The sequence below is a fragment of the Thalassophryne amazonica genome, chromosome 13, assembly GCF_902500255.1.
Source record: "Thalassophryne amazonica chromosome 13, fThaAma1.1, whole genome shotgun sequence".
In the NCBI taxonomy this organism is placed as follows: domain Eukaryota; kingdom Metazoa; phylum Chordata; class Actinopteri; order Batrachoidiformes; family Batrachoididae; genus Thalassophryne; species Thalassophryne amazonica.
In genome coordinates, this window is record NC_047115.1 from 63,888,481 (window position 1) to 63,906,996 (window position 18,516).

Sequence of the window (18,516 nt, forward strand, 5' to 3'; positions counted from 1 at the left end):
AGCACCGCACAGTGGTGTGAAGCTCACCCATGGTACGGGGACTCCCAAACAGGAAGTGCTAAATTTTGAGTCCACAGTGAAACAGGAAATGTCAAATGTTAAACACTTCCTGGCATGGGTGGAGCTAGAACAGAGGCCAGCGTTGCACTGGATTCCCCTGAAATCTGATTGGACACAGATGATTGACATGTCACAGCATCGCACATCTGGTTGAAAAGACCTGCATTTTGAAATCAGTGAGTCACATGACTGCTAGGTTCCTCCTGTCCAGTAGTTGGTGCTGTGTACCACAAAAAGATCAAATCCACTTTAGCTGAAGAAGAAAAATATTTGCCTCAGATTTGAACTGAACATGTCATTTGAGCCATGGACTAATAATGTCATCAATGTTATATTGGTGAGTAAACGACTGTATTTTATGCCAGAAATGAGGTCCAGATTGTTAAAAGCTGCATTTCTCCTTTAATTTTCAGGTTACCTTATATATGCATGTGTCTCCAGTAATTTTTAAATGAGCAGGCAGCTGTTTATTAAATAGCCTCTTAATTTTGTTGTTTCAAGGACTTAAATAACCTCTTAATTTTTTCATCTCTGAGTAATACCAAGACGGTGCATTTCACTTAAAAATACACATGCCACGGAGTGTTTCTCAGCTATACTCAAAAGTATTGGAGCACTTGGCATTTCACACATTTTAATTACTTTATGCCATTTCAAATACAAGTAAATAAATAAATCTAAAGTTATCTTCCTTAAACTCAAACTGAAAGCAAATGTCGACAACTTGATCTAAATTAATTAAAAATAGAAAATACAGCTTCCTGATGAAGTGGTATAGAAGAGGATTGAATGTTCAGCTGCAATTTGCCAGAAAGTACATTTAAGGTGCAAGCCTAGATTTGATGTTTTCGTGAAAAAAATTTTTGTATTTCTTCATAATTGATGTAAATAAAGTCCAAGACATATTCAGTGACTTGGAAATGATCATGTTTCCATCCCCTGACTTGTCTGAAGAAAACTAGCAATGAAACTGATTATTATTTACAGGTATTATCAAGTTGTAGACATTTGCGTTCTGAGGTTGAGGGAGATAATTTTAGAATTTTTTATTCTTTATATATATATATATATATATATATATATATATATATATATATATTGTATTTCTTGTATTTAAAATGGCATAAACAAATTCAAATGTGTGAAATACTTTTGGAGGGCACAGTATCCTAACCTTATGATGAGTGCAAAATGAGTGTGGTATTATTACTGTTTTGTTTAAGAATGTTTCATTTTCACTGTTACTGCACTTTGTGTGGAAATCATAGTCATATCGTATATCATACTGATATGACAATACTGAGATATGATAATTTGGCCATATTGTATAGCCCTACTGTCAACTAGCTGAAAACTTTGAATATTAATTTACATCTACATTTAAAAGGTTAAGTTAAGAGGACTGTAATTAGGGGGGTCTGTGTGGTGGAGCTCCCCCAAAAGCTAAAAGGCAAAAACAGAAAAATGCTTAAAAAGGTGGGGAGTCTGGGAGGCAGAGCCCCCACAGAAGCTGAAAGGTTTTTGCTATGCTCATGCTCTCAAGAACCATTTTACTGAAAAAAGTCTGAAGGACCTAAATGACATGGTTAGATGGTGAGGAACTTCCAGGCATTTGAGAGGCAAATAAAGAAAAATACATTAGCCATGCTAATGCTCCCCTGAAGCATTTACTCAAAAAAGTCTGAAGGACCTAAGTGACATGGTGAGATGCTGAAGAGCTTCGCTCGTTCATGTCTGTGACATATACATATTATTGTGCCACTCCATAAATTATTCTCAAGGATTTTTTTAACGTAGTTATTAATTAGAATCATGTCTTATTCTATGGATACAAGACTAGGGTGCTCACCCCTGAAGTAAGATGAGTAGATGTCTTTGGAACTAGACGTTTTAAGAAAGTTATTACTGACTTCTGGAATCGCATTGTGTCCTGTCAAGGGTCACGGGGGAGCTGGAGCCTATCCCGGCAGTCATAGGGCACAAGGCAGGATATACGCTGGACAGGATGTCAGTATATCGCAGAACCACATAGAGACAGACAAACACGCTCACATGCACACCTACAGTCAATTTTTCAGAGCAGAATGTTTGAGGTTCAAGACTACCCCAACACATTGTCCATGTGCAGGGGCAAGTTGCTTAAAGGAAATCTACATGAGGTATACTACACGCGTTGTGAGGTTCACAACGCATGTGAGGTTTCACCGACCCGACAGTGTACAGTTTTTACGCGCTTTTACCAGAACCGAAAGAGGTCTTAGTTGTCTCTTGCTTGTTTTTGTTCCCAATTGTGTTGGCTCAACATGGAGCTGACAGCCCGCATCAGGTGACTGATACAGCGGGGATGAAACGAGCACGAGCACATGGCTCCGCTGTGCCACCTGATTTTTCCCTTGCTCTCAGAAAGCAAAATAAAAATGTAACTCTTTACAGCCAGGCTTCTGCCTCACAGCTTACAGTGTTTAAGTCAAGAGATGATCCAAAGACATTACGGGGTTTTTTTCTCGCGGTGACTCACAGCCACATGCCACACGTGCACGTAAAGAAATTCACTTCTCACCCGTGATCAAACTCTGCCGCTGAATTCGAATGCCTTCACCCCGGTAAGCACCGACCCGTCAGCGAGGAGTCCCGCCCCCCCGGAAAAGGGTCTATATGTATCAATGATAGATATGTATCAATAAATCAGTGTAGTGAATATAACTACTTTAGCAATTCAGTGATTAACAAAGAGTAATATTAATGAAACATATTGAAACACGTGTATATAATAAGATCAGATGAAATCAAGACGGCAAATCAAAGACAATGATTGATAACATACTGAAAAATTCCATCAGAATGTCATCACTGTTCCACCCACTATTAATAAAGTAATGGTGGTGCTCAGTTGTGCTCAACACATCAAGAGCTAGGAAACATCAGACTTGACTAAATCAGCTGTGGTTGGAATAGGTATATCACACTTTCACAGTCAGTTTTCTTTAGACCTGTGAGGCGATGCTTACGTGAACATTTCCAAGTCAGAGAACTTGTATGTCTTGAACTTCATTCATTTCGGTCATTCACAGACATTGCATGTGCCACCATGCAAGGTCTTCAACTGCACACTGTTAGCAACTTGAGGATGAAGAACCTTCCACAAAGGCACCTATAGAAATAGGAGACCAGAAGCCACCAAGACACCCATCTCGTTTCAGACCAGATTGTTCCTGCTTTTTTTTCTTATCAAATTGGGACATTGAACAGGGTATCTTCTGGACACAAACCCACCTCTCTAACCGCTATTCCACCATCTCTACAACGGTTGTAACTGCTGATGCAGTAGTAAACAGATACCATTGCTTTTCTCCAGTTTCTCCAGTCACAGTCAAGGAAGTGTACATTCCCTTCAGAGCTGTCTAGGTGTCTTGGTGACTCCTTGTCTCCTTTTTGTATGGTCACCCAGTTTAAAAAAAAATGGAGACTCCAGAACAATTTACCATACTGTACTGTTTCTACTTATTAAAGGTGCGTACCCATTTAATTTTTCACGAAATTGACCAAACTGACTTTGTTTTGAAATGTAGTTATTGTAAAGTACATTTGTTTCTGTGGTGTATCACAAAGTGACAGTTAATGTTATTTCTGGTAAAATATTTATTTTGGGAACATTCCATGGCAGACATAATGGCTGGTTGCCAGTTCAGGGGCTGCATCCTTCTAAGACTATGTCCCACAAAGATGTGGTCTTCAGAAAATGGTGGCGGCGAGAACAGTCCAATGGTCCTAAAAGCTAGTGAGCATAACCTGTGGTTTTGTAATCACTTCTCTGTACATATACTTACATATACTCTGTACTTTGCTTCTATACATTACTTATTTACAATTGCACATATAGAACCCCAAATTGTCTCATTTTTTATTTACCAACCATTTTTGTCAAATAACACAATCACTCTTGGGATGTGAAGGACATACCCCTTATCCTCATTCTGAAGGGAAAGAAGGCAGCACTCTTTGGCTGCATTCCAAGGAGCCTTCAAAATGAGGCAACCTAGTCGTGAGATTTATGACATATGCGGTCGAAGAATGCAACCTTAGAAGGATGCAGCCCTTGAATTAAAACACAGCCACAGTGAGTTCACTCTATGAGATTTTGCAGATATCATGAAGCACATGCAGAAGTTTCAAAGGTCATGCTGCATTTGATGGAAACTGGGAACTTGGAATTTCAAACCTACAACATGTAAAAATACTTTTAATAAAGCTGTGGTATACCGTAATGTCAATCCTCAGTGTGTGATGTCAAACAAAGTAAAAAGGCTGTCACTACAAGTACTACTGTGACTGTCAACTGGCACAGCCTTAATAACGTTTGTCTTTAATGTTACCAGATATCTTCAAATGCTTTCGTGTAAAATATATCCAGACCTTTTCCAGAGTTTTTTGGAGTGGGATGTCTGGTAGGCTAAGCTTATTACCTGTGTCTTTCAGTTTGGACACACTATCCCATTCAATGAATGGTAAAGTGTGTCTGCCACGGCAGATCCAAGGTGGATGTTGATTTGGCTCAAGTTTCAGGAAGGATGGCCTTCCTGACGGAACTCCACGTTACATGTGGGAATGTGGCAGGGGTGGGGTTTTAACTGGGAACCTTCCACACTTAAACCAAGGGCACTAACCACTTGGCAGCCACCTCTAGTCCTTAAGGACTATCATTATAGTGGTGCCAAATAAAATTCTTGTTGTGACTTAAATCGTAAAAAAAATCCAAAGGCATCACAACTTTCATGATTGATGTCCAAAACGTTTTTGTTGACTAGCGCGGTAGCCAAGTGGTCAGTGCACTTGCATCCAAGAAAGGAAAAGACCACCTGTGCTCATTCTCCATGCAATGTGGGGTTGTGTCAAGAAGGGCACCTGGCATGAAACTTGTGGGGACTCTGAGCAAAAAGGGAGAAGCCAACAGATCTTAAATCATATTTTAAGATTTCTTTTCACTGAGTTTAAGGGGTATAATTGTAGAAATTTTAATAGAGTTCTTTATATGAAAAATTTACATCACAAAAAATGTAAATGTTTAAAAGCCTAGGAATGCCCAATATTTTCAATTCCATTGTAGATGGCTTCTTTCAGGAGATAAAGGTGGACTGCAGGTCTTTCTAGCTAGTCAGCATTCAGCACATATATGAGTTGTGTTGTTTGATTGATGCGGCCGTGCACAGCACTGACTCAGGACCCTGAATACCAGCTGTTAATAACGTCCTCAGATTCACTGAAGAATATCGTCTCGAGTCTCAGGAGTGAAAACTTTGTAAATTCACCCACATTCCTCACTGATAATATGGCATTAGATTGGCAGATGGTGTGCTTCATGATGCAGTTTAGACACTGTCATCCCTATTAGAATAAAATCCTGTATTTATAGTCATGGCACAAGAATTGTGTAATTTCAAGGTGTTAAATGTCTGCCAGGAACAGCTTGAATAAAAAATAACCACCTTCAGCCAAACCACACTGTAGTTTAATGAGTATGAGAGTTAGAGGTGGGGTGGGAAGCATGCCACAGTAGAACTTCTTTCATTGAACAAAAAACAAAACAGCTCCCATTGTGAACTTTGAGATGTTGTCCTGAAAGTCAGTAACTTTGTGATTCATCCAAAATCGCGGCACAGGTGCATAAATTCTGTCATGCCTGATCAGTCTGTTTATTTTTATCGTGTTCAGACTGTGATCTGCTCCACCACTAACTCATTTGGATCAGTATCACAAAGTTCTAAACACGGCTGCAGAAACTTTCACTGCAGTGACACAAGTAGGGAAGTCCAGCTGAAGAGAAGCAGCATGCAGCTCCAAGTCTTCACAGGCTGCAACTGGCATTTGTTTTATTTGTGGGTATTTAAAGCAGCATGAAGTCTGTTGGAGAGTTGGATTTGCTGTGAATAAAGTGTGCATCAGGACTGTGAAGAAGTGATTTTTCCTTTGCTTTTGTGTGTCCGTATGTTTGGCTGTTCCCACCCAGCAGCAGAGGGGTGTGGCAGGGAGAGGCAGCGTCAGTCTGGGGCGACCCTCGAGGTGCCCGAACCACAGAGAACACCCACTCGTCACATACGTTCCCGTTCAGTCTCCCCGCACCGAGAAGAGCAGGGGCGCACGCGATCAAGGCCAGCCAACGTCCCCGCACAGAGGTGAGAAAAGCAGACCGTGCAGCATACCTGGCCCGTGTCTAAAGACAATATAGACAATTGCTAAGGGTTGGGTCCAGCCAGAGGGTGTGCCACAAATGAGGGGGAAAAAAGTAAATTTTCACTATTCTTATACTAAAACTAGTTAATACTATTTAATATAAAAGAAGTATAAGCCCATATTGATTTAAATGCATAGCAAAGCCTATTAAATAATAATGATGATGATAATAGTTCCCCCCCAAAGTGTCTGATGAGCGGAGGAGCCCTTCTTAAAAAAAAATTACTTCAGATCAAACTGAACAATGCATTGCTTTGTTTACAGTATCTTTATATCGTATGAATGATTCAGACATTCTGAGCAATTCACCCTATTGACGTATCCCATAATCCCTTGCGCGCCAGAGAGTCTCTGCAGTCAAACAACACAGAGAATCCACATGATGACAATTGTAAATGAATATTATACTACAAAAATGATTTTTTTTTTTTTATGCTTTTCGTCACGTTAATAAGAGACTGTATGCATGAGACCCTGAGAAACTTGCTAAAACAATTATAACAAATAATCTGTGTCTGCTATGTTTAATCTGCGTGGAATTTAATAAACGCAAACCAAATTTCAGCAAACCAAATTTATATATATATATATATATATATATATATATATATATATATATATATATATATTAGTCTGGAACAAAGAGGACAAACAGTGTTGTAAAGAACAATAATCAAGACGTTAAAGAGCAAGCTTCACTTTCCCCCAGTACCACATGATCAGGAAGTGAGCATAGCTCACAGCAGCTCCCATTGAAAATAACGGAGAGACAGCCTGTGATTCTCGCATGTTTACATAAAACAAACGCAATAACAATGTCTAAAAACCCAGAGAATATATTCACGAGAGTTTTAGGCACAATATAAAAATAGTTTTATGTTGCAATGTTAATGCTGTTGTCTGTGTGCAGCGGTTAAAGTGAAGCCTGATCAGAGCATCTCAATGCAGTTCTCAATGTTACTGAGATCTCGCAGCGCGGCGACCTCTCCGAAGTTTTGCAAGATTTGAAACGTCAGTAGGGCGAATGACAGGACATTGCACTAAAGTAGGCTGCCGTCAACCTCATGGATCTCTTCCAAAGCAGAATGTACTCATCTTTTTACCCCTCCCCCAGTATGAAATATGGGGGATATAGCAATCAGCATATCCGATTGTCCATCCATCCATATTTGCTTGTTGGCGCGATATCTCAGTAACCAGTTGGCAAATTTCATTCATATTTGGCATAAGCAGTGGTGGGCACAGCTAACCAAAATGTTAGCTTCGATAACCATTAATCCGATAACTGAAAAGTTATCTTTTATTTATTACAGATAACGGATAATCGATAACTTTTAGTTTTGATTCGGACACAGCCACATCAGATTACACTGTCGGCTTCTGATAAAGCAGTTTCACTTTAAGTGCCACAGGGGCTGCTGGGTAAATTCAAGGATCACAAACACGTAAGAACACACGAAAAATTAATAAATAAAAAATAAAACCCCAAACACTGTCATCATCTTTCAAAAGCATTAAAACCCTTATGCTCAGTGGTAGGCACAGTTCAGCTAATCCAATAACAGATAATTATCAAAGCTAATGTTTTTGCTAGTGGATTAGCTTTTCAGATGTTTTAGATAAGTTTTTCATTCATATTTAGCATAAGGGTGTACTTGGTGGGTTTTGTATCATCGGACCAATTATCATCCTATAAATTTTGTTCTGATAGCTTTCAGTCCGATAACATTTTTTTTTTTTGCTGGTAAAGTGAGCAAAGATTAACGGTCAAAAAGTTTGTAAACCCTAAAATCAAACATATTAGTCCATCTGTTGTGTTTGTAGCAGACTGGCTGCCAGTTCTGATGTCATCAATAAGCGCAAAATGTGATTGGCCTGTTGACGCAGGGAAAATTGTGGGTAGTGTAGTTCAGGTTCACTTGTGGGCCCCATGAAAAGAATTCTTACTGATCCACCCCCCAGATTATATTGCCAGTATTATAGTGACATTAGGGGCCTCTCTGGGCGCCTGTCAGTCATGGGCCCCAAAAATCCTTCTCCTTATTCTCTCCTTTTCGGCACTCCTGCTTGGGTGATTCCACAATACCAGTCGATTGCAGTAACCTTGAGGTCAATTTCAAGCTCACAGACAGATATTCAAGATATTGTCATTGCCACCCTTATTAGCATGATATCTCAAGAACCAGCTGACCAATTTCATTCATATTTAGCATAAGGGTGTACTTGGGTGGGTTGGGCTTACAGCTATTTCTTGGGGTCAACCATCGGAGTGTGTCGTTTGTGAATTCAGTACTTTAACGTTTCCCATAATCCCCCTGGTGGCCCCCTGCACTTCCCAAAATGCACTGCGGCACCAGCAGAGTTCTGGCGTCTCACAGTGCATGTAAACAATGGCTAGCAAGGGTGTGGATGGCGCTGATCCAGTGAGTTCATGGGCAATTATGATGATGACATGTTCTCCCAAGTTCAGAGGGTTATCTAGAGGAGGTGTGATGTACTTCTGCTGTGCCCCGATGTTGTCTTGTTGTCCATACTTCATGAGGTTTGTTTCCATTGTGCCCTGAACTGGAACTTTGCTCAAACTGACCTCTCGTGTGAGCCACGGTCTGTGATATGGCGCAAGATTCACAACTGCGAAACAGCGAATGCACTGAACTTGTCAAGATCAAGAGACGCCTGAGAAGAGCTTATGAGGTATCTGAACAGAAGTTTTTTGTGATGTCAGTATCTTTGCAGGAGACTGAAGTTCCAGTTCTTCAGGGTCCTCGTGTTTCCTGTCGTACTGGATGGTTGTGAGACTCGGACTCTTACCACTTACCTTAAGTAACAACTGGATGTCACTAGTTCTCTTCAAAGAATCCTTGGTTACTACTTCGTGCCAAATGACCAAATACTTAGAGAGATTTAGATGAACCACAGCTGATGCCAAACAAATAAATATGCGGAGAGTTGTTGAGTTTATTATGGCTGACGGGCCTGTATGTGTGTTGCACTTTGGTAGAGGTTTAAGCTATACTAAAAGTTTACATCAACCTCAGGAGTACAGCTGAAGCAGCTTAATAAATCAGCATTCTCCTTTGCCTTCTTCACTTTTTCAACTCTTGAAGGCTGCTTCTAACCCCCATTTTCAAAAGCAAATAAACACAATAACACATGTACCGTTTTTTTTTTTATCTATTTATTTACCCACATACACTAGGCATGAGCATTGGATGTCCAATGGAGGATCACGTCGGAATATGAAGCACATTTGAATGCTCAGTGTTAATGCAGCCCAAGTAGCTTCTGAGCTTCATTGAGTGCCGTTGTACTTTGAAATTCACTGTATATTTGCAGCACTTTAAGATTCAGCTTCATGGACTAATTTATTGACCAACCACTTATTATAAGTGGCAGGTGGCAGTGCTCAATATCTGTTGAGAAGGCAGTGCTACATACTGTACCTATAGGCTGTTGTGTGTTGGGGGGTTTGGCTGGATGTTTTTGTGTTGTTTTCTTTTCTTTGCTCTCCAGGTGGTATGCAAACTGGTTTTTGTCTGTGGAGACGGTGCTGGCAGAAGAGTCCTTCACCCTCATCAGCATTATTAGCTGCACCTGTGGATGATGCTCACGTGTAAACTTAAAGACTTTCAGCTGAAGCAGATAATGAGATGGCGTTCTGCATTTAAGCCATGAGTGGTTCAAGCAGAATTGCCGGGAACTCGACCTTGTGACGTTTGTTTGTGAGACACTGAGGACCGCGCCAGGGTTTGACACATCGTGCCTGTGAAGGAGGACGGGTGAGGGACACATGCTGTCAGCACACATCAGAGGTGATTATTGTCTGAATGATCGTTAATAGTAATTTGGCATTTTGTTACGCAGTATATTTGAACATTGATGAGAATTGTGCAGTTTGCTTCTCACTGCCGTGGCGTACGGACTGATGATCCTCCACCTGTTGTGAGAAGCTGCTCATTTACATAAAGCTTAAATTCAGACCTGAATGTGTTGCTGATAGTGTGTGCCTCTGAAAGATATTTGCTGTAGCTCTGTTGACTTACCTCACCTTTTCCATCCTTCACAGAGTCAGTTTGTCGTGTCCACCTGGGGGGTGTTTGGCGGTGAATCTGAGTCCAGAAGCGCAGAGGCTTCGATCCTTTTGGGCGCTGGAGAGCGCGCCGTCCTTCACTCCACCAGACAAACTAAATATTTATGTTGTACACTAATTATTGCACCGGAGGGGAAATAAAATTGTTTTGTTTGTGGAACCGCTTTCTGGTTATTTAGCGCTGTGTTCGGTCAGACGTTGGTCCGCTCCTCAACCTGCGTCTGCACATAACATAGGCGGCAGAATGAAAGATGAGGGATGAAGCAGCAACCTGAGTCCATCTGCTAATGAAACGTTTGATGCACAAACAGCTGCCAGTTCTGCTTTTACAGGCCAAATGAGCCAAGAGTCTGCAGCAAACACTCTGACCACTAACATACCCACCTTCCCTTGCTTCCTTCCCTCCTTATTTCTTTCCTTTCTTCCTTTTTTCCTCTCTCCCTTCATTCAGGAGTTTGGATGATGAGCTCACTCACGCCCGTCGTTCTCGTTCCCCAACCCCTTACCATGGCGCTGGCAGAGGCCGCCACCAGGAGGAGTACCTGGACACCAGGTATTTGTCCATGTTTGAACAGCATGTATTTATTTATACATGTAGAAGAAGACTAATGTTAGAGAAACAGATTGTTCTGAATGTTTACCCAAATTAATCATTATCAGTTCTTGTGTGTCAGACTTACCTGGATTAGTGCAGCGGCCAAGGCAGAAAAGTGGTTGTGTACCCATCCCCCAGTAGAACAAAATGAAACCATTTTTTTTTTTAAAGATCAATGTATAAGAAGTTAAAAAAATGGTTGTGGTAATTTATTTTGGTGGCATGACCATGCCATAGTATACAAATAATGAATGTTTATGAGTTCAGTGGTACGAAAGATGGAATGTTCCATTCAACGAGGCAAAGCTGAGTTGAATGGTATGTTGCAGCTTTCACTGAAATAAATATTTGTTCCTTTAAAAGAATGAAAAAAAATCATCATTTGTTTTATATAATGGCTAAAATAGATCCTTGTCATTTGATTTTTTTTTTTATTTATAAACAACAGAAAAGGGACTTACATATGGTGTTTTGACATCCACAGTCCAACATCAACTTTAAAAGTCCAGAATTGTTCTCAGTTAACTTGGAAAAACAGTTAGATAGTTCAAAAATAATTGCGATGATGTAGTCCGTGATGCCGTGCACTGAGTTTGTGTACTTCCAGAAACAACCAAACAAACAAACAGACAAAAAGAATTTGTATAGTTCCTTAGTCCAGCGAAAAATCATGTCAGAAATTTGTCCAATATATTAAATAAATATTGCACGGTCAATGAAACACAACGGTAAATAGTATGAATAATCCATCTCACGTGACATACAACCCACCAACCAGTCGTTATGTAACTTCATATATTGACGTACCATAACAGCCTGAAGAAAAGTGCTGATATTCTTAAAAACATATAACTCGTTTGATTTGCTTTATACCTAATGCATTTGTATATCAAAATTACTTGAAAAATGATAATTAAACATTAGAGCATGAAATAATACCATAAATACCTAAGTCTAAGCATGTGTACAATACATAGATACATATACATAAGTGATGATAAACAAGAATGACAGATTCAAACTCACAGAAAATGTTTCATATTTAAATGTAACTTAATGGTATTAGCTCTAAACCAGTGGTCTCCATGTGTGTTGTTTAACTATTTCATGACATTCTATAGACCTCTGCTACTTCTACAGCTGCAGCAACTGAGCCCAACAGTATGGCATCGTTGTATGATGACAGTTTTATGATACTTGCACACATTTTCTCTACAACTGTAAAGAAAACACGACTTTCCATGCATCCTTTGTTGTTCTCCAGAAGAAGCTGATACTAGAATGGTACTACATCATCTCAGTCTATCTCAGACACACTCCAGATTTGTCATTTGATGTGATGACACAGATGTAGTGGTCATTCTGATGTACTTCTGTGGCAAAGGATGTCTAGCTCCAGAGGTCTACATGGATGCTGGTCATTCTGGAAAAACCATGACCCATGAGCAAGTTTTGTTCCAGTAAAATCAACTGCTGAAAGTTGGGTAAAACACTATGTTCATGTTTGCCATTAGTGCATGTTCTCACAGGTTGTGATACCAACAGTGCACTCTTTGGGACTGGCAAATGCACTGTCTGTGCAACACTTCCATTGAATAGTGCAGATCTCCAACAGCTTTCTCAGTTTCATGTGGGGCTGTCAATCACAGATTGCCAACATGTTGCTCACAAATTTGTGTTGCTGCTGCATTGTCAGAAAGCAAAATAAATAAATAAATAAATCCAAAGATATGGATGACCTGAGATACACATTGGAAATGATAACAGACAAAGACACTGCTATGAGGGCTTGGCTGTATCACAGAAAAACAAATTTAAATCAAGAAATAGTGACTATTGTTGGGTGTAAACACCCATAAATTGGAAGTAGTATCATTCTTTTTATTATCATTTATGTATCTCTGAGCACATGTTTAGATTTTTTTCAGGTGTTTGTGTTGTTACTTCATGCTGTAATGTTTAATTATCATTTTTATGTGATTTTTAACATAAACATATATTAGCTGTAAAGTAAATCAAATAAGTTGTCTGTTTAATCAATGTGAGATACATTCAAAAGGTATTCGGTCTTATTTTATCCCACGGCACCAAACGAAGCGTGCTAGTTGTTGTTTGGTGGGAGGTGTAGGGAACCTTTTTGTGCAGTCAGCCTCAGTGAACATGTGTGATGTTTGTGATCATTTGTGATAACATCACAGAATAACTTGAGCAAAGGTACTGCATCACTTTGTGCCAAAAGCTTGGGGATACCCAAGTCAAAACTATTCGCAAGATTTAGCAGGCTTTTGGTGATGATGCCATGAGCATAACGCAAATAAGAGCAGTACAACTGCTTCAAAAATGGGTGTATATCAGTGGAGAGTGAAACACATTCTGGTAGGCCATCCACAAGTTGAAATGACCAAGTGATTGACAAAATACAAACTTTGGTCAAGGATGACCGTCCTGTTACCATCCAAGAACTAGTGGACAATGTGGGAATAAGCACAGATTCGTGACACTCCAGGATTTGGGCAGGCTGAGAGTGTCAGTGGAAGTCGTCCCGAAGCTGCTAAAGGTGGAGCAGAAACAACTGTGCCTGAAAGTTCCATCATGACTATGCACCGCATATTCTGCTTAGCTGATTCAGGCTTCCAGGCCAAACCCAACACTCCTGTGATTCATCAGGCTCTGAACACTCCTTATATGGCTCCCTCTGATTTTTGGCTGTTTCCCAAGATCAAAATGACATTAAAAGTGACTCAATTTAAGTTGTGAGAAGACATCACGCAGAATGGGACGACCCAAATGGATGCCATTTCAAGAGAGGCCTTCCAGAAATGCTTCCAACATTGGCAGAACCACTGGGAGAAGTGGGTGCAGTCCAAAGGAGACTACTTCAAAGGGGATTAGGATTTTGAGTAATTATATTACTCTAAAGGTTGGATACATTTTGAATGCACCTTGTATCAGCACTTTATTTTGGGCTGGTACAGTATGTCAATATATGAATCTGCAGAATGGTCCTGCCACCAAAATAAATCACCAGAACCAATTCTTTTTTAACTTCTCATGCACTGATGTTTAAAAAAAAAGGTTTCATTTTATTCTACTGGGGTGAGAGGTACCTTGAAAAATAATCCCCTTTTCTAGAATGACTACTGCGCTAGATGGGAAAAGTTATTTTTGTACAAAATGTGGAATTGGTCCTTTTATCAAACAATTGATTTTTCCCCATTATGTATTTTTTTCCTGTTTCATTTTACATTTTTATTTATTTATTTATCTATTGCCTCTCTCCTATATGAGAAATATAAATGTTGCTTGTTGATTTAACCATGCTGCTTAAAATGAATAAGCGCTTGTAAGCTGGAAAAACTAAGCCGTAGGAATCTAGCATTTTTGAGTGTGATGTGAGCGTGTGTAGAAATCAGCGACAGTTTTGTCGTTGACTGTCTTTGACTGTTGTTGATTTCCTCATGTGTCATCCATGTCCATGATAACCACAGTGATGTCATCATGATCCACCAGTCAATGCGGGGCAAAAGCGCTGAATGCCTCCACATCAGGTAAAATGGACAATCACAACACCTTGGTTATATTTAACTTCTGGATCAGGGTTTGGTTATTGCATCACAGCTCATGCCCCCCCAGTGTTTTCATCACTGCATCACTTTTCACAGCATTTGTTTCTTTCTGATCAATATCAGCTCTATCACTAACAAAACAATAAAGCCTTAAATGCAACACAACCTTGGTATAATCAGAACTTTCAATATATGCATCAAACGGAATAAACCCAGCAAATAAAAAAGGGATCTGCTGGCACATCAGTTCCAGTCCCTGTCAGATCGACATAACACTTTAATGTTCAGATCTCACAGAATGGTTTTCCAGCAGGAGATACACAAGATGAGGTGTTTCTACTGCCAGAAATGTTAAACATTATGTGTTGGTGCCCTTCAGAACCCAAGGGGGCACTATAGGATCATTTAAAGTGGTTCATTCTAAGGCGATTGCTTTTCCAGAAGCATAGTGTGGAATACTGGGCCTTTTTGTCTAGGCAGTGACTGTTGTTCCCACGACTGTAACATTTGAAGAGTACAGATGCAAAACCCAGTATCTCCAAAACCATAATTTTTTAGTTGAGGCCAACATGTACTTGGCTGTCAAGGGAACCATCAGTGTGCAAAATATGAAAGAATTTGAACAAACTGTTTTCATTTTACTGATGAAAATGTGTGCATTTCTGAATATGGTTTCCTTTAAATCTCCATTTTCACTGAATTTTTCTTCCATTAAAAAAAAAAAATACTGGGTTTTGCATCTGAACTCTTCATTTATTCTCTGGCTATTGTTACACCTTTCAGGATTTACATGCATGACCAGAACACAGGGAGCATCATTACAGACAGCATCTCATTGCTTTACAGCTTGAAGTCGGAATAATTAAGCTGAAAATACATAGTGTGCGACTAAAACTTTGCTCTTCCTTACAGAAAGATGAAGTTTCCTGAAGTTGTTTCATAGTGGGATACTTTAAGACTTGTTGTTTATTTGTTATTTGGCTGCTCTCAGTGTCTTGGGGTCACCACAGCAGATCCAGGACAGGTCTGCATTGGGATTTAGCACAAATTGGCCTTCCTGACACGACCGCAGTTGTAGTACATGGAGAAACATGAACAGCTCCTGGTCTCCCAGCCAAGTCCTAATCAGGACCTACTCTGCTTCATTTCTGAGATCTGACAGGATCAGGTGTATACTGAGTAATATGGCTGCATGGGATTGTTCAAGACTTACTCCAGTCAAGTCATGATTGTGTTTCCCTGGTGGATCAGTGCTTGGACAGACCAGCGTCTGATCATCACTTAACTTGTTAGCCATCTGAGTATTTTTTTTTTCATTTTTTTTCAATTTATTTTCATTTATATAGCGCCAAATCAAAACTCAAGTGCTTCACACAGGTAAGGTCTAACCTTACCAACCCCCAGAGCAACAGTGGTAACAGTTTATTTGTTTGTAAAAATGTTGAAATTCACTTACCTCAGCAATACTCCCCAGAAAATCCAAGAATACCGCTGGAATGATGTTGTGTCAAAAGAACGGGTAGTTGAGGAAATTCAGATAAGACCTATGAGGGAACGTTAACTGGGTGGGTGTCATTTAGGACCCAAATCAATAAAAATGTGGAGAATCTTCAGGATTGATGTGATTGAACGATCCTGTCTGTCAAATTTTGGTGGCTGTATGAGTCAAGTCAAATCAAGTCAATCTGGGACTATGCATGGGTGCAGCGCTTTGCCACATCATTACACCACGGAACCACTTTGGGTCCAGGATGGTACCCACCCAGGCAGACAACTGGAGGTATGAACTGTACTACAACTACTACTGTAAAACTTTACTGCACAGTAACTTCAATTTTGCTCTTAAAGATGTTTTATCACTCATCCAATACCCCATTATTTTTGGTGATCAGAATGCATTTGGATAGAGCTTGACCACATGGCAGTACATGTCACACAAGACTGGCAATCCTTCAAATAAATTTCTGAAATATGAAATGATATATGCACGCATTGTCATGCATTGGTGTTTGGCGATTGACACAGCTCTCTTTTTCCCAGTGACTTACTACGACTTTCAGGCTGCTAAAAGATGCTGAACTGCACACCCACTTGCAACTCATATGCCTTCTTGCATTAAAATTGATTAGTGCATAACCAGAAAGGTGTAACAATAGCCAGGGAATAATTTCTTACAGCTGGCGAAACAACAGTTTACACCATTTTTTTTTTGTTTTTACTTGACCTTTTTATTACAACAATTTATAAATCTATTTCATTCTCTTTTTCATGTGCTTGCACATGCAGAGGTGTATGTTGTTCTAAGCCATAATACTTGGTAACCATATTGAGCCTAAAAGGTGAGTTACATGTTTTATGTTTTAGCTGTTCTGCTGATGTCTTGGGACAATATCTCATTGGGAAAAACCAGCGTTGCACTTTCTGTGCACACAGATGTGTGTGCTGTTAGCGTTTGTGTGTTTGTCAAGAACTATATAAGCAGGTAGTGTTAGTGTTGAGTCATTTTATTAAATATATCTGAAGGTGTATTCTAGTAGTTTCACACACTGCATTTTTTTTGTTGCTGTTGTTTTTCAGACTTGAAAAATGAACAAACATAAAACACAAAGAGATTTCGAGTGAAATGTAGGACTGTACACTTGTGTGTTTATTTAAACACAAATTGATGCAGCACACCACACGTGAGCCATAATGATTTACTCTAAACACATCTACATGATGCATAACTAATAAAGAAATGACTTCATATCCTCTGTAAAATGACTAGATTACATTTTTTCATTGTTTTTTCCTTGTAAAATCTTTGGGTTGACTGTCCAAAAAAATAAACAACAACAACAAAAAAATTGACATACTTTCCATAGTGTTTTCATTTCTAGCTTTTGCATGAGTGTAGGAGCTGTCCTCGTCACAATAACATACAAACATAAAGTGTTGCTCTCATTCAACAGTTTCCATAAATAACAAAAGTGATCATTTCAATAATTATAATCTGTTGAGCTACTTTGATCCCCTGAATGCTTTCTCACCTCATGGCCCTCTCACATGTGCGACAAAAAGGCTGTGATTATTGTGTTAATTTGTAATATTAAGCATACCAGATATAGCCTTAGTCATATCGATCTGAGCACACTCGATTCTGTCACAGAAGCGAAGAAGAGTAGGTCCTGGCTAGTACTTGGCTGGGAGGCTGCTTGGGAATACCAGGACCTATGGGCATGTTCCTCCATATTGAACTAGATTTGCATCATGAAGAACACCCGATATAAAACTTGTGCCATATCTCATTGGGGAGCTATACCGGATCTACTTTGGCAACCCTGAGCAACTGGGGTAGCCAAGAAGTCCAGTGAGGTCTCTGAGCATGCAGGTCTGTGCAGGTGCTGCACTGGAACAATTTAGGCTGACAATCGGTCCATCACCACCTCTCAAAATTAATTAACCATTTATCTCCTGTAGCCAGGTGAAACATGGGTTTCTGCTTGGCCTTCTCCTGCTCCTGGGGTCTTCAACACATAGCCAAGATGTCATAATTGATGTTCCCTCACAATGAAACTTATGTCCGAAGTAATTGTTTGTTCCCTCACAATGAAACTTATCTCCAAAGTAACTGTTAGTTTGATGCTAAGCCATTCCACTGTCACACAAAGGTCCTCCGAAGAACCCAAGTACCAAAAGCATCTACTCTCCAATTGTCTCCTTAGGTCGTTATTTAGAGTCCAACCCAGTATCTAAATACTTAGTACCTACTTTACATTAGTTGGTACATACAGGATGACCCCATAAAAAAAAAACCCAGAACCCATAAAACTTGTAATAAATCCTACAAATGTTGGGGAAGACCACAACATTTCACAACATCCAATCAGCTTCCCCAACATGTGTGGCCAACCAAGGTAAAGATTTATCGTCTGGAGTCCTATTTTGCCAACAAATCATACCATTTGAGACATAATTTTGAAAGAACATGACTTTTA

The 18,516-nt window shown here is 39.7% G+C and overlaps 1 protein-coding gene across 14 annotated transcripts in view; it reads left to right on the forward strand.

Annotated features, from left to right (window-relative positions):
* Positions 1-18,516, forward strand: part of LOC117523394 (regulating synaptic membrane exocytosis protein 1-like) — a 343,959-nt gene that overhangs the window by 262,143 nt on the left and 63,300 nt on the right. For 7 of the 14 annotated variants that reach the window (XM_034184906.1, XM_034184902.1, XM_034184904.1 and 4 more), the window contains 3 exons: positions 6,065-6,230; positions 10,830-10,931; positions 14,462-14,521. In XM_034184906.1, coding sequence (XP_034040797.1) covers positions 6,065-6,230; positions 10,830-10,931; positions 14,462-14,521 — 328 coding nt within the window. The remainder of the gene's footprint in view (positions 1-6,064; positions 6,231-10,829; positions 10,932-14,461; positions 14,522-18,516) is intronic. The other 7 variants (XM_034184908.1, XM_034184909.1, XM_034184910.1 and 4 more) reach the window with 2 other exon arrangements.